At 35.6% G+C, this 18245-nt stretch overlaps 1 protein-coding gene across 1 annotated transcript in view; it reads left to right on the top strand.

Annotated features, from left to right (window-relative positions):
• Positions 1–269: 269 nt before the first annotated feature.
• The window catches only part of LOC113341354 (pentatricopeptide repeat-containing protein At1g53600, mitochondrial-like), a 29836-nt gene continuing 11860 nt past the window's right edge, over positions 270–18245 (top strand). The window contains exon 1 of the mRNA XM_026586262.1: positions 270–342. Coding sequence (XP_026442047.1) covers positions 270–342 — 73 coding nt within the window. The remainder of the gene's footprint in view (positions 343–18245) is intronic.

Here is an 18245-nt window from a genome sequence, read left to right as displayed (position 1 = left end):
TGATGCTTCTGTTAGTCTGAGAGGAAGACAGGTAAAATGATCGTTGTCGGTACTGGATCGAGTACCAAGGACTCGATATTGAGTTCCGGGTAAATCATTGTTTGTGATAGCCATGAATTCTATGGGGATGCAGGAAGGTTTGAAGAATTTTTTGAGTTCAAGGTCTACATAGAACTGCTGGTACAAGTAACATTGTCTTGGGGTCGAGATTTAAGCCAATCCGCGGCTGAGAATACCTTCATTGAAGCTAGAATAGATGGTGCAGATCAATGGGTTTTCTTGGTTTCGTATTCGCAGAGTCTGATGCTTCTGGTTTGCACGTGAGATATGGATCTTCTGAAGGTATTTGGCAGCACCAAGTTCTCAGCTGAGATAAAATGGAGACGAGAAGTTTGTTGTTGTATCAATTGGCAGTGGTGATATTTTTAGAACTGGAAACCTGGTTCACGGGAGTTGGACGGACGGAGAAGAAAAGACTGGAGATATGGCCATACTTTGTGAAGATGTATAGCCAAGAGTTGGTGTGGTCGGCTTGGAGAAGGACCTGACTCTAGAAGTTGTTAGTGGACTGGGCCTAGGAAGCTGCTAGGTCTTAGTTGTCGCGACTCGTGAATTCCCAGGAGTATATATTTCACCAAAAACAGACAGAAAAAGGGAGGCCGGACTGGGATTCTTTGGAGGTCGGCTGAGAGCTGCAACGGAAGAGGAGCCGCAAAACAGAGATTAGGGTTTGAAGTTCATTTGTTCCATTTGATTTCAATTAGCTAGGGATTTATTGATATTTATTTATGGTTTTTTAAGAAAGTCATGGCTAGCTAATTCCATGTTAGGGTGAAAGAATGAAGTTGTATGATTTATTTGTTTTCATGAACAAGGGTTTTCATTAATACGAGTTTAATAAATTTGGTTTGTTTCTCTATCGATGATTTACCTTCTAGCTAGATTTTTCATGTTCTATGCCATGTATAGTCCATCGTTAGATTAGTAGAAGAATTTATTGAACCTTAGTAATAATAGAATTTTGAATTTCGTTTGACTAGTTATGTCATGTATATCTAGTGCTTAATTAAGAGTTCTATTTTTAGGAGAGAGCAAACAATTTTTTGGTAATTATTGTCGACATTTTAAACGAAATATCTTTTGTGTCAATACCATTTGTGATTGAATGCAATAATTTACCTACAATGGATTCTCGGAACCCTAACACCTCCATAATCATTGGTCACGTTCTATTATTTTGTTTTAATTCCACAAATTTCTGAAAATATTGAATTTGATTATTTTATTCTTGATATTAATTAGGAATACTGGTTATTGATATTTCCATCTCTCCCTGCGGGAACGACCCGTACTTGCCCCTGTCTACTAGTTAGACACCATGCGATTACGGTTATACACATATAGGCATCTCCGGATCCTATCAATTCCCACCCCATTAGCTTGAGGAACACAATATACAAACAAATCTCAAAAATTCTTTTATAATAGCCTAAGCCTCTATTAAATAGATTAATAACCCCTAATCAGACTCTTTTCTTCCCGGTAAACAGATCACCAATAATATAATTATTTCCCATAAGATCCTACATTCTATGAAAAATTATAAAGCTAAAAGAAGATTCTTACCTAAAATTAGATCTTTCTGAAGCTTTTGATCATGTAGAATGACCTTTTCTAGTTTTTTGGTTTTAATGAATTATGGGTACATCTCATACGCTTCATCCTCCATCTTCCTAAATGGTTCTCCCGGACCCAGTTTCAATACCTCCAGAGAGATTAGACATGGCGACCTTCTTCCATACTTATTCCTTATCTGCATGGAAACCCTCTCCAGACTCATACATAAAGCAGTTTTTGAAGAAAAAAAAATGGTCTTAGAATTAATAACCATCCCCCTAATATACTTCACCTCTTCTTCGAGGATGAATATTTTCTTTCCACGCGCGCGGACATGGGAGAAGCCTAAAATCTTCTGGGTGTATTTTTACTAAGTTTGGTAAATCGCGGAAAAGATGGTTGATCTTCAAAAGTCTGGAATCTACTTTAGCCGACCAAGTCGGGTGAATAGTTCTCATCCAATTTATCGTATAAACTTATCCAACTTACCAAATGCAATGCCTCTCTCTTCCAAAGACAACATTAGATCAGCTGAACCGTATACAGAGAGATTTCTTGTGGGAAAGAGATAAATCGAAAGGCAAACATGGGGTATACAAAATTCTGGTCAAGCATATGTAAACCCAAAGCTCAAGACGGTCAGGGTAAACAAAATTCCACTAATTTAATATATATCTTTTAATCAAACTGGCGAGCTATACCATTTTGGAGCCTAACTGTTAGAGCACTTCTCGGTCGAACTCGCAAGCGTTGCTATCTCAAGCTTGTTTTTCAAGTTTAGTTGATCAAAACTATAGTCTTGATTTCTTTCGTTTAAGAGAGTTATATTTTCACCAAAAGATATTCAAGTAGAGACCTTTGTGAAACTATCCGTCAATTCCATCTTAGCATGTAAGTGTGTACGAAAACTTTGGTTTACTCTATTTTCTAACCCTAACAAAACTTGAATTGCTCATAGTGTCCTATATTTTATCTTAATCTTCAGCAAACAGGGCAAAAGGAATCTTAAGAATAAGCATTCCGGTAAACAACTTCAAACAGAAAAATAACCACCAAAGAATAAACAAAAACCACCAAAAGTACGTGGCCTCTCAACGGCGTTAGAATCTTGTGAAATAGATGAATTTAATTGTTCCATCTATGACGATTGGAGAATCTAGTAAACAACTATAAACGGAATAAGATACCCTCTCTACTACGAGTACTATATAGTATTCCTCCTCCTCAAAAGAATACCCAAGAGAAGGTGAGGCATATGATGAAGAAGATACGATAACAACAGAACAAAACACAGTGAGTAATAATAATAACTCAAAATAAAATATCAAATTTTATTTTGATGCAATTATGAATAAACAATTGAGAAGCACGTATATGACATCCTTTGCAGCCCCAAACTTTATATATCTTTCTGGTATATTTCTGGATGATATAATGACAATAAAGATGTTTGCAGGATGAGGATATGAACCGTACAAGTCCCTTTTCCCTTAGATGTATGGTGTCTGAATGGTTTGATACTTGGCCCGTGTCAGACGAAAAACTTGTAGGATTGATGGTTTCATGTACAAAGTCAGATGCCGGAAGACTTGAACCTTTCACTTGGATTCATGTGTATGCTTACTTCAATAAGAAAAAACCCTACATAGGATATGGAGTTATTGTACGCAATGAGCTAGGGGAGCCAATCATTGCTTCATCTCAGTTCTCAGAAGTTGGATGTTCTTTTTATTATCAAGCATTCAAGGGAATAATGTTGGTGTAACACTTGCTGAAAACCTTGTTTGTTCTCATCTCCGTGTCCGGTGTAATCCGATTAAACTTCCATTTCATTACGGTTATATACATTCTTTTTGTAATAGCAAATGAAAAGACCCAGCTAATGCTAATAGTATTTGCAACAGATGTGACGACTATATTATGAGCGAGCTGGGTGGCGATAGCGAAGCATCTTGTCCTGAAACTTAGGTATAAGAATCCAATAGAATTTCAATCTGACTGGGGTGTAGCTGTACATTATCTGGAAAAATTGGAAAAAAAACAAAAGAAGAGACTTGAAGCTCAGAATTAAGGAAAGAAGGTAGGCCACCGATGAAGATGCATGGGTCAGGTTAGACTGGACAAGTGATTCAACCATATAGTCTTCCTTAGGGGTGTCAATAGATCCGGGTATACCGTACTTATAAAGGTCGGGTCCGGTTCCTAAAATTGTGGACCCAGAACCAGACCCGTTTAGAATCCCAAGTACCCGTCGGTTCCGAGTACCCATTGGGTATTAAGAATACTATAAAAAAAACCTCAAAAACTTAATATCTTTCTCTTTTTGTCTTGGATCTAAATTAATTTTACAGAATATTATTATTTCTTTATTAATGTACTAAATAAATAATAAATGTAATGAAAAATGAAAAAAATCAAAGCCAAAACTAGCAAAATACATGTAATTTTTCTAAGAACATGAGTAAAAAAGTGAATAATCGGGTACCCGATACCGGCGGGTACCCATCGGGTACTATCCATTTGGAGCTGTTTAGATTCAGGTCTAATCAGGTAATTACCCGCTGGGTCCTAAGTTGTTAATGGGTTCAAATTTAGAATTAGCAACCGGACCCAAATCTACCGGGTCCGATTCTGGGTAATGGGTACCCATTGACAGACCTAGTCTGCCTCTAAGGCTAAAACATATTATTTGGAGAGAAGATTTTTTTATGTCAAGCAGGATGATTATACGAAGAGGACTCTATTGGGTAGTTCAGGTACTCTTATTTTTATCAGTAGTTGTATTCCACATTTATTTATTACGTGGGTATTATTCATGTTAACGGATAAGAAGACCTTGTTGAATCTTATCAAGTCTTTCTTTTGGGATTTTTATGTTTTACATGTTAACGGAGACTTTATAATATGTTTTACTTTATATGATATTTATTATATGGAACACGTGCTTTATCCATGTTTGGATTACTAGATGGTTAGATGTAGCAGTATTACTTCAATGTTGGAAACAATTGATGGAATAATTAGTACGTAGAGTAAGATTTTTTGGTTATAGCTACTTGTTTTGTGTGGATCAGGATCTATTTTCTTAATGTGCAATAGGTTTTTATGTTATTCAAGTATTACATTATACTATAGACGAGCTTACGAGTCCTGATACCATGCCTATGTTATAAAATGAAAGACTTGGTTGCATTTTTAAATGGTCATTGAAAAATTGCTTGAATTGCTTTCAATGTATCTCTATGTTGAAAATTTTGGTTCACTTTAAATATGGGTTTATATAATCTGTTTTTAAGTTAACCAAATTTTTCAACATAAAGATGCATGGCAGAAAATCCAAGCATATGCAGCTGATTAAGAATGTTTGCATTTCATGCCTGAGAAGCACATTTTATAGAATATCATTTGGTGTTTTAATGGATGTATTCATATTCAATCCGGGTGAATTACTCTCCAGTCTCCACCGGCATGATTTCATCTATTTAAGCACTCCATGGAATCAAGAGCAAATCCTAAATTCTAACGATAGGTTTTCTTTTTTTCCTCTGAGTTCAATTCTTGTGATTTATGAACTTCACTCTTTCGTAACAAGACAAGCCATGTATTTCATGCAATTCGATTGTCAGTTTATTTTACACAGCCATCTATCATGCATTCAATTGATCTTAGCTGAAGTTTGTAAGAACTTCAAAGCTTGATTGTCAGTTTTAACAACAAACTCAGTATGAACTAAATATGGATGCCAGTGTTTTAAAGCTTGAACAAGAGCATACAATTCAAGCTCATAGGTAGACCACTTCTTTTTAGTCTTTGAATTCTTTTCACTATAAAAGGCAACTGGGTGATCACCTTGAGATAAGGGCAACTCCTATGGAGCCAGAAATCATCCACATATTTATGATGATCCATATTTTATGGACCAAAAAGTGTTGTTATGGATGATTTAACATCCATATGTTTATGAAGTCGAGAGGAGCCTCCTCAAATGTGTGGAGGTACATATGGAGCATCCATCCGGTCATAGAATGACCGGATACCCAATCCGGACACTTAATACCCGGATGTATATATATATATATATATTGCTTTTTTTTTCTCATCCGCATATATATTTTTTTCTTTTTTTTTATTCTCATTACCAAATTGTTTTTTAGTATTTTAATGTAATAAAAACAAGAAAAAATATATGTGGGTCCCAATTAATGGATATTTTTCTAGATCTCCATAGTGGAATAAATCTCCATAAAATCCTGATGATCCCTATATATGGATTCTCCTTGAGATGTGGATGTTTTAACATCCATACCATAGGAGTTGCCCTAATACAACACCGATTCACAATAGGTGTATCACAATCAACTTCAGATGGTTTAGTAAAATACGGCATTGCAAGTACTGGAGCATTAAACAACTTCTCTTTAAGGAGATTAAAACTCTTATCTGTATCTTCAGTCCACAGAAATTTCTCTTGTTTCAAACAATCAGTCGTTACAGCAGATATATAATTGAAAATTGTGAATAAAACACTTATAAAACGATGTCAAACCATGAAAACTCCTAACATCTTTAATACATGTTGGAATATGCCAATCAGAAATAGCTTTAATTTTCGAGGTGTCAACTGCAACTCCTTGATCAGAAATTATGTATCCTAAAAAAGTGATTGTGTTGGAGATAAAAGTGCATTTATAAGCGAAAAAGCGGGGGTCTAACAACCACACCCAATATTTCGCTTAGCAATCTGTATGGACAATCTCCAATATACTTTCAAGAGAATCAACTAGACAGTCAGACTCAATCTTAAGAAAAGTATATCAAAGAGTTGTATCTCTGTTTCTCAATTCAATCCGCAATCAAAAAAATGTGAATTTGCGAGCCCGATTGAATATAAGAGAAATAACTTGAACGGTCCCAAAGACCAATATTCAAGGATCAATCAATTTCAATCAACAACTAAAGGTTGGATTTACCAATTGACCGATTCAACGCACAACCTGTGATATTTCAATTATATAAAAAATATAATGAGGAAAATAAAAAAAAACAGACACCAGAAGTTTTGTTAACGAGGAAACCGCAAATGCAGAAAAACCCCGGGACCTAGTCCATATTTGAACACCATACTGTATTAAGCCGCTACAGACACTAGCTAGCCTACTACAAATATAACTTCGATCTGGAATATAGTTGAAGCCTAATCAATCTTACACTGATTCAAGGTACAGTCGCGTTCCTTACGTCTTTGATCCCAGCAGGATACTACACACTTGATTCCCTTAGCTGATCTCACCAACAACTAAGAGTTTCTACGACCCAAAGTCGAAGACTTGATAAAAAAATCTGTCTCACACAGAAAAGTCTATTGAATAGATAAATCTGTCTCCCACATAAATACCTACGAGTTTTTATTCCGTGTTTTGATAAATCAAGGTGAACATGAACCAATTGATAACCCGGACTTATATTCCCGAAGAACAACCTAGTATTATCAACCACCTCACAATAATCTTAATCGATTAACGAAACAAGATATTATGGAATCACAAACGATGAGACGAAGGTGTTTGTGACTACTTTTCTATCTTGCCTATCGGAGAAATTAATCTCAAGCCAATCTTACGATGGCACTCAATCACGATAGAAAACAACAAGATCAGATCATGCAACTACAGAGAAAATGCGGGTACGCATACTTAGCCAGTCCCCATCAACCATTTACTACATGCACAAGTATGTATACATTTGGTTCCCGGTTTTGGACTTATACATAAATGTGCGAACACACTATATGCTTATATCCAAAGATGGTTACATGATTCTAAGATTTTTATTTCAATCATTGAAACATTCTTAGAGGATGACAATACCCGTTTTCACACACTATTAGCATCAAAGCAGTTTTCAAGATATTGAAATAATCATTATCGGAACATTCCAAGTCTACACCAAATGATTGTATCACACAAACCATGTAAGACGTTACTTACAATTTTCTCATGATATAAGATGAACTTGGTCGAAGCGAAAGCTTGCCAACACATATTTCGAGAAATATATAAGCGAGATAAACTCAGGTCGAAATCTCAAATGTGTATATAGAAAACTATATCATAATACGACTTATGTATCAATATAGGAGATAGAGTAGAAATAGACTTTCCAAGTGATAGATGAGTTCAAGTCTCCACATACCTTTTTTCGATGAAGTTCCACAAGCTCCCCTTAGTAGTTCTTTGTCTTCAAATGATGAACGCCGTGAAAACTAAGCTCAATTACACAATTTATGTCCTAGTCCGAGACCTCTATCGATAGGCTAGATATCAAGACTTATAGTTTTGATCACTAACATTGACAACCATGCTTGAGATAGCAACGCATGCGAGTTCGACCGAGCAGTGCTCTAGAAATTTCAATCAACAACCAAAGGTTGGATTTACCAATTGATCGATTCAATGCACAACCTGTGATATTTCAATTATATAACGAAATATAATGCGGAAAAGAAATAACATAGACACCAGAAGTTTTGTTAACGAGAAAACTGCAAATGCGAAAAAAAAACCAGGGACCTAGCCTACTACGAATGAAATACGAACTGGAATGTAGTTGAACCCTAATCAATCTCACACTGATTCAAGGTACAGTCGTGTTCCATACGTCTCAGATCCCAGCAGGATACTACGCACTTGATTCCCTTAGTTGATCTCACCCACAACTAATAGTTGCTACGACCCAAAGTCGAATACTTGATAAACAAACATGTATCACACAGAAAAGTCTATTGAATAGATTAATCTGTCTCCCATATATAAACCTACGAGTTTTGTTCCGTATTTTGATAAATCAAGGTGAAGAGGAACCAATTGATAAACCAGACTTATATTCCCGAAGAACATCCTAGTATTATCAATCACCTCACAATAATCTTAATCGATTAACGAAACAAGATATTGTGGAATCACAAACGATGAGACGAAGGTGTTTGTGACTATTTTTAAATCTTGCCTATCGGAGATAAAATCTCGAGCAAATCTTAAAGAAGATTGTACTCAATCACGATAGAAAACAGCAAGTCGTTAACCTACAGGGGTTCGTGAGAAACCTAAGGTTAAAGGAGAATCAACTCTAGATTATGTAACTAGTATCACACATGAGGTGTGGGGATTAGGTTTCCCAGTTGCTATAGTTCTCCTTTATATAGATTTCAAATCAGGGTTCGCAATCTAAGTTCCCTCGGTAACAGAGCATTCAATATTCACTGTTAGATGAAAACTTGATTAGTTTGAAGATAATATCTTTCAACCTTAGATCGAACTTAGCTTGTTATACACAAATGAAATGTAACTTCATTTAGGTTTGGGTAACCGTACCTAAACGTGTACGTACACTTAGTCGGTTCAACAATAGTTAACCAATGGTTAGCCATATGAGCACTTTCATATCAACCTTATTCATCTTCACCATAACAAGTTCAAATGACTCGAATGAACTAGTTAGAGAGTTGTTAAATTGCTTAGATCTCATAGAAGTGTACAAGACACAATTGAAGAAAAATCAATATTGATTCACTCAAACAAATTCATGAATATCATAGCCACTGTTTGCAAAAGATTGCATTCGTTATTATATAAATTTTTTAGTTCATGAACAAACCGATTTTAGAAAGTAACCTACTTAAGTATGCAAACGGGTATGGATGCCTAAGTAGCCGGACCGAGTTTGGTTACGCCAGTACGCGTAGGCTACGCATACCAATTCACATTCCAATCTCCAGCAAAAATTCTCGGAACCCAAAATTCCGCCAGTACGCGTATGGGTACGCATACCTAGATTCCATACTTCCAATAACCAACCAGTACGTGTACGGGTACGCATACTTAGGTTCCCGGTTTTGGATTTTTACACAAATGTGAATACACACCATGCTTATATCCAAACATGGTTACTTGTTCTAAACTCTTATTTCAATCATTGAAACTTTCTTAGAGGATCGAAATAGTTGTTATCCACAAACTATTAGCATCAAAGAGATTTTCAAGTTATTGAAATAATCAATATGACTTTTGTCAAGAGTAAAGATGAACTTGGTTAAAGCAAAATCTTATCAACACATATTTCGAAAAATAGATAAGTGAGTGAAACTCAGCATGAAATAGCAAATGTGTATAATTGAAGTCTATATAGCAATACGACTTTTGTCTCAAATTAGGAGATAGAATAAATAGACTTTTGAGTGATAGATAAGTTCAAGTGTCCACATATATTTTGTTGATGAAGTTCCACAAGTTCCCTTGAGTGGTTCTTCGTCTTCATTCGATGAACGTCGTGGAGTCTAAAGCTCAACAACACTTAGTATCCTAATCCGAGACATAGCTATAAGTAGACTAGAAATCAAGACTTATAGTTTTGGCAACTAAACTTGACAAACAATCTTGAGATAGAAACGCTTGCGAGTTCGACTGAGCAGTGCTCTAACAATCTCCCCTTTTGTCAATTTTAGTGACAAAACTACCAATATATATGAAATACAAAATAAATAAACTTTGTAGCTTCTCATCCAAATGCTTGATCTTCTTGGTTATTCAACATTACTCGAAATCTTCGTCACTTCCAAGTTCTGCAATGATTCCAAATGTTTTCAATTCCGCATCATTGTTGTTGAAGATTCTTAGCTATAACAATGAGAAAACAGTAGCTCTTAATCATTGTTATACAGTGTCATAGTAATTATTACACAACATCAAAGTTCAATTGTATCGCAACTTCGACAACAATACTATGGTGATATGTATCACTCCCCCTTAGTCAATACATCATCTCACATGAAAACCACTCCTCCTTACATAATGATCCGTAAACCATATGTATTTGTAGTGTGAACTACACATTAATTCTCCCCCTTTTTGTCAATAAAATTGGCAAAGGTACGAAAATTAGTGGGATCCTAATGAAATTTCCATAGAGACACTTCATGACCAAAATAGAAGCACATATCAATTTTTTAAGATGCAATCATATCGCCGAAACTAAATGCATTCATCAAGGAGTTTATAAAGATACAAGATAACCCCTATAATATTCCACAGCCGCACCCCCCACAAAGATTTGGAAATTAAGCACAAGTTCAATTAAGAACTATCCCCCATAAAATGGCATTCCAAACGGAACAACAAGAGCGGCCTTGCTTTTACAAGAAAAGAAGGATTTCTTTGGACATTAACGAATTCCATGAAATATGGATTTTGTATCCAAAATACTCAATTAAATTAACCACAAGAGAACCGATGATTAATTTAATCGGAAATGCTCAAACATAAGAAAACTTACGGAGCCGCATAGTATTTACATAAATATGTAGATCAGGGAAGATCAATACTGCGGAATAAACAAAGATTCATTATATCTTTCATCACTATTTGCATAGAGACATATAATAGACTTAATCTTTGTAAGCAAAAGTTCATCTTATATTTATCAATATTTGCATAATGACATAATAGGCTTAATTTTTGTTTGTCAAAATATCATTCAATCTTTTATCAATACTTGCATAATGACATGTGAAAGACTTAACTTTTGACAACGTTTGGGACAATTATAGTTCGCGGACGCAAACACACATATTCCATAACAATTTGCAATATATAAAACCAATAAATATCAATACTGAAAAATCATCTTCTAAAATATACAAATGATCTTAGAAGAAAGTACTCCAAGAATCCAAGTGCCCAATTCCAAGAGAAGTGGAACAAAAGCAATGAAAATGGAGCAAAACACTCAAAAACAAGAATCGGGGACAAAGACTAATCGTAACTCTTCCAAATTAAGGAATTATCATCTCCACTTTGAAGAGAATTCAGAGAAAAATAGAATGCAAAAAGAATGAGGTCATTCCAAGTTCGGACGAAGAAGTTACTCCCAAAACAAGTTTACCGAAAATCGACATCTACATGCCAGTATGCATACGGGTTTGCAGACGAATTTTCGTGACCTGGAGCATTATACAAACAGGTTTGCGTACTAAAACCCCTGTATTTTGATTTTAAATGATGGTATGCATACTTGGTATGCGTACCATGAAGTCCAAACATCCCGAACTACTATTTTCAAACCTAAACATTTAAGAACCTTAAACAGAGATCAAGTTTGGTAGATATGAACGATAAGAAAGGTAAATGGATCATTATAAGTACTCTAAGAAAATAAAAACACAAATCTTGCTCATGTTTATTGACATACCGAAGAATCCACTCAAATTCTACATCCTTACCGAACATAATCTGTGTGCCCCAATTCTTGTGCTTCTGTCACCGTATACATAGCAGGGCATTCCTTGGTGAGGATGCACTTACAACACACTCAAGTTGTGTTGAGGTGAACAATGTCTTGCTCACCACGAGTGACCTTTGGATTATCATGAAAGTGATCACTTTTAGAACCTTTCACATCCAAATCCATCTTTCCAAAGAATTTTTTTTTAAGTTCCAACATCATGGATACTGCCTTCTCCATAGTCATAAAATTTTCTGGGAGATCATTCCTTTTCACACTCAAAGCATAATTAACTTTCTTTGGTATCCACTTATGAATGTGTTCAGAAATAACCTGACCATTCTTCCCATTACTCTCTTCTAGAATTCTCGGAAGAGAATTAGATTCATGTGTACGTTTACTTCAGTAAGAAAAAACCCTACGGAGGATATGGAGTTATTGTACGCAATGAGCTAGGGGAGCCAATCATTGCTTCATCTTAGTTCTCGGAAGTTGGATGTCTTTTTTATTATCAAGTATTCAAGGGAATAATGTTGGTGTAACACTTGCTGAAAACCTTGTTTGCTCTCATCTCCGTGTCCGATGTAATCCGGTTAAACTTCCATTTCATTACGGTTATATACATTCGTGTCGTAATAGCAAATGCAAAGACCCAGCTAATGCAAACAGTATTTGCAACAGATAAGACGACTACATTATAAGTGATCTGGGTGGCGATAGCGAAGCATCTTGTCCTGAAACTTAGGCAGAAGAATCCAATAGAATTTCAATCTGATTGAGGTGTAGCTGTACATTATCTGGAAAAATTGGAAAGAAAAAAAAGAAGAGACTTGAAGCTCAGAATTAAGGAAGGAAGGTAGGCCACCGATGAAGATGCATGGGTCAGGTTAGACTGGACAAGTGATTCAACCATATGGTATGCCTTAGGGGTGTCAATAGATCCGGGTATACCGTACTTATAAAGGTCGGGTCCGGTTCCTAAAATTGTGGTCCCAGAACCGAACCCGTTTAGAATCCCAAGTACCCGTCGTTTCCGAGTACCCATTGGGTATTAAGAAAACTATAAAAAAACCTCAAAAACTTAATATCTTTCTCTTTTTGTCTTGGATCTAAATTATTTTTACAAAATATTATTATTTCTTTATTAATGTACTAAATAAAGATTAAATGTAATAAAAAATGAAAAATGAAAAATGAAAAAAAAATCAAAGTCAAAACTAGCAAAATATATGTAATTTTTCTAAAAACATGAATAAAAGAGTGAATAATCGGGTACCCGATACCGGCGGGTACCCATCGGGTACTATCCATTTGGACCTGTTTAGATTTAGGTCTAATCGGGTAATTACCCGCTGGGTCCAAAGTTGTTAATGGGTCCAAATTTAGAATTAGCAACCGGACCCAAATTTACCGGGTCCGGTTCTGGGTAATGGGTACCCATTGACAGACGTAGTCTGCCTCTAAGGCTAAAACATATTATTTGGGGAGAAGATTTTGTTATGTCAAGCAGGATGATTATACGAAGAGGACTCTATTGGGTAGTTTAGGTACTCTTATTTTGATCAGTAGTTGTATTCCACATTTATTTATTACGTGGGTATTATTCATGTTAACGGATAAGAAGACCTTGTTGAATCTCCATAAAATCCTGATGATCCCTATATATATGGATTCTCCTTGAGATGTGGATGTTTTAACATCCATACCATAGGCGTTTCCCTAATACAACACCGATTCATAATAGGTGTATCACAATCAACTTCAGATGGTTCAGTAAAATACGGCATTGCAAGTACTGGAGCATTACACAACTTCTCTTTAAGGAGATTAAAACTCTTATCTGTTTCTTCAGTCCACAAAAACTTCTCTTGTTTCAAACAATCAGTCGCTACAACAGATATATAACTGAAAATTGTGAATAAAACGCTTATAAAACGATGCCAGACCGTGAAAACTCCGAACATATTTAATACATGTTGGAATATGCCAATCAGAAATAGCTTTAATTTTCGAGGAGTCAACTGCAACTCCATGATCAGAAATTATGTAACCTAAAAAAGTGATTGTGTTGGAGATAAAAGTGCATTCATAAGTGAAAAAGCGGGGGTCTAACAACCACACCCAATATTTCGCTTAGCAATCTGTATGGACAATCTCCAATATACTTTCAAGAGAATCAACTAGACAGTCAGACTCAATCTTAAGAAAAGTATATCAAAGAGTTGTATCTATGTTTCTCAATTCAATCCGCAATCAAACAAATGTGAATTTTCGAGCCCGATTGAATATAAGAGAAATAACTTGAACGGTACCAAAGACCAATATTCAAGGATCAATCAATTTCAATCAACAACCAAAGGTTGGATTTACCAATTGACCGATTCAACGCACAACCTGTGATATTTCAATTATATAAAAAATATAATGAGGAAAAGAAAAAATACAGACACCAGAAGTTTTGTTAACGAGGAAACCGCAAATGCAGAAAAACCCCGGGACCTAGTCCAGATTTGAACACCACACTGTATTAAGCCGCTACAGACACTAGCTAGCCTACTACAAAGCTAACTTCGATCTGGAATATAGTTGAAGCCTAATCAATCTTACACTGATTCAAGGTACAGTCGCGTTCCTTACGTCTCTGATACCAGCAGGATTCTACACACTTGATTCCCTTAGCTGATCTCACCAACAACTAAGAGTTTCTACGACCCAAAGTCGAAGACTTGATAAAAAAATCCGTCTCACACAAAAAAGTCTATTGGATAGATAAATCTGTCTCCCACAGAAATACCTACGAGTTTTTATTCCGTTTTTGATAAATCAAGGTTAACATGAACCAATTGATAATCCGGACTTATATTCCAGAAGAACAGCCTAGTATTATCAACCACCTCACAATTATCTTAATCGATTAACGAAACAAGATATTGTGGAATCACAAACGATTAGACGAAGGTGTTTGTGACTACTTTTTTGTCTTGCCTATCGGAGAAATTAATCTCAATCCAATCTTACGATTGCACTTAATCACGATAGAAAACAACAAGATCAGATCACGCAACTACAGAGAAAATGCGGGTACACATACTTAGCCAGTCCCCATTAACCATTTAGTACACACACAAGTATGTATACATTTGGTTCCCGGTTTTGGACTTATACATAAATGTGCGAACACACTATATGCTTATATCCAAAGATGGTTACATGATTCTAAGATTTTTATTTCAATCATTGAAACATTCTTAGAGGATGACAATACCCGTTTTCACACACTATTAGCATCAAAGCAGTTTTCAAGATATTGAAATAATCATTATCGGAACATTCCAAGTCTACACGAAATGATTGTATCACACAAACCATGTAAGACGTTACTTACAATTTTCTCATGATATAAGATGAACTTGGTCGAAGCGAAAGCTTGCCAACACATATTTCGAGAAATATATAAGCGAGATAAACTCAGGTCGAAATCTCAAATGTGTATATAGAAAACTATATCATAATACGACTTATGTATCAATATAGGAGATAGAGTAGAAATAGACTTTCCAAGTGATAGATGAGTTCAAGTCTCCACATACCTTTTTTCGATGAAGTTCCACAAGCTCCCCTTAGTAGTTCTTTGTCTTCAAATGATGAACGCCGTGAAAACTAAGCTCAATTACACAATTTATGTCCTAGTCCGAGACCTCTATCGATAGGCTAGATATCAAGACTTATAGTTTTGATCACTAACATTGACAACCATGCTTGAGATAGCAACGCATGCGAGTTCGACCGAGCAGTGCTCTAGAAATTTCAATCAACAACCAAAGGTTGGATTTACCAATTGATCGATTCAATGCACAACCTGTGATATTTCAATTATATAACGAAATATAATGCGGAAAAGAAATAACATAGACACCAGAAGTTTTGTTAACGAGAAAACTGCAAATGCGAAAAAAAAACCAGGGACCTAGCCTACTACGAATGAAATACGAACTGGAATGTAGTTGAACCCTAATCAATCTCACACTGATTCAAGGTACAGTCGTGTTCCATACGTCTCAGATCCCAGCAGGATACTACGCACTTGATTCCCTTAGTTGATCTCACCCACAACTAATAGTTGCTACGACCCAAAGTCGAATACTTGATAAACAAACATGTATCACACAGAAAAGTCTATTGAATAGATTAATCTGTCTCCCATATATAAACCTACGAGTTTTGTTCCGTATTTTGATAAATCAAGGTGAAGAGGAACCAATTGATAAACCAGACTTAGAGGATGACAATAGCCGTTTTCACACAGTATTAGCATCAAAGCAGTTTTCAAGATATTGAAATAATCATTATCGAAACATTCCAAGTCTACACCAAAGGATTTTATCACACAAACCATGTAAGACGTTACTTGGCAATTTTCTCATGATATAAGATGAACTTGGTCGAAGCGAAAGCTTGCCAACACATATTTCGAGAAATATATAAGCGAGATAAATTCAGGTCGAAATCTCAAATGTGTATATAGAAAACTATATCATAATACGACTTATGTATCAATAGGAGATAGAGTAGAAATAGACTTTCCAAGTGATAGATGAGTTCAAGTCTCCACATACCTTTTTTCGATGAAGTTCCACAAGCTCCCCTTGGTAGTTCTTTGTCTTCAAATGATGAACGCCGTGAAAACTAAGCTCAATTACACAATCTATTGAATAGATAAATCTGTCTCCCACAGATAAACCTACGAGTTTTGTTCCGTGTTTGGATAAATCAAGATGAACAGGAACCAATTGATAAACCGGACTTATGTTCTCGAAGAACAGCCTAGTATTATCAATCACCTCACAACAATATTAATCGATTAACGAAACAAGATATTGTGGAATCACAAACGATGAGATGAAGGTGTTTGTGACTACTTTTCAGTCTTGCCTATCGGAGATAAAATATCGAGCAAGTCTTAAAGAAGATAGTACTCAATCAAGATAGAAAACAGTAAGATCAGACCACGCAACTACAGAGAAAATAGTTGGGTCTGGCTTCACAATCCCAATGAAGTCTTCAAGTCGTTAACCTACAGGGTTTCCTGAAAAACCAAAGGTTAAAGGAGAATCGACTCTAGCTTATGCAACTAGTATCACACAGGAGGTGTGGGGATTAGGTTTCCCAGTTGCTAGAGTTCTCCTTTATATAGAATTCAAATCAGGGTTTACAATCTAAGTTACCTTGGTAACAAAGAATTTAATATTTAGCGTTAGATGAAAACCTGATTATATTCAAGCTAATATCTTTCAAACGTTAGATAGAACTTAGCTTGTTATACACAAATGAAATGTAACTTCATCTAGGTTTGGGTAACCGTACCTAAACGTGTAAACTTAGTCTGTTCAACAATACTTAACCAATGGTTAGCCATATGAGCACTTTCATATCAACCTTATTCATCTTCACCATAACTAGTTCAAATGACTCAAATGAACTAGTTAGAGAGTTGTTTAATTGCTTAGACCTCATAGGAGTATACAAGACACAATTGAAGCAAAATCGATTTTGATTCACTCGAATCAATTCGTGAACATCATAGACACTGTTTTCAAAAGATTGCATTCCTCATTATATAAATGTTTTAGTTCATGAACAAACCGATTTTAGAAAGAAAACTACTTAAGTATGCAAACGGGTACGCATACCTAAGTAGCCTGACCGAGTTTGGTTACGCCAGTACGCGTACGGGTACGCATACCAACTCACATTCCAAACTCCAGCAGAAAATCACGGAACACAAACTTCCGCCAGTACGTGTACGGGTACGCATACCTAGATTTCGGACTTCCAAGGTTCCCGGTTTTGGATTTTTACACAAATGTGAATATACACTATGCTTATATCTTAACATGGTTACTTGTTCTAAATTCTTATTTCAATCATTGAAACTTTCTTAGAGGATGGCGACAGTTGTTATCCACGAACTATTAGCATCAAAGCGATTTTCAAGTTATTGAAATAATCAATATGACTTTCGTCAAGAGTAAAGATGAACTTGGTTAAAGCGAAAGCTTACCAACACATTTCGAGAAATAGATAAGTGAGTTAAACTCAGCTCGAAATAGCAAATGTGTATAATTGAAGTCTATATAACAATATGACTTTTGTCTCAAAATAGGAGATAGAATAGATATACTTTTGAGTGATAGATAAGTCCAAGTCTCCATACACCGTTTGTTGATGAAGTTCCACAAGTTCCCTTGAGTAGTTCTTCGTCTTCATTCAATGAACGTCGTGGAGTCTAAAGCTCAACTACACTTACTATCCTAATCCGAGACATATCTATAAGTAGACTAGAAATAAAGACT

Source organism: Papaver somniferum, unplaced genomic scaffold (genome assembly GCF_003573695.1).
Source record: "Papaver somniferum cultivar HN1 unplaced genomic scaffold, ASM357369v1 unplaced-scaffold_29, whole genome shotgun sequence".
Taxonomy (NCBI): domain Eukaryota; kingdom Viridiplantae; phylum Streptophyta; class Magnoliopsida; order Ranunculales; family Papaveraceae; genus Papaver; species Papaver somniferum.
This window is presented reverse-complemented; position numbering and strand designations above follow the sequence as displayed.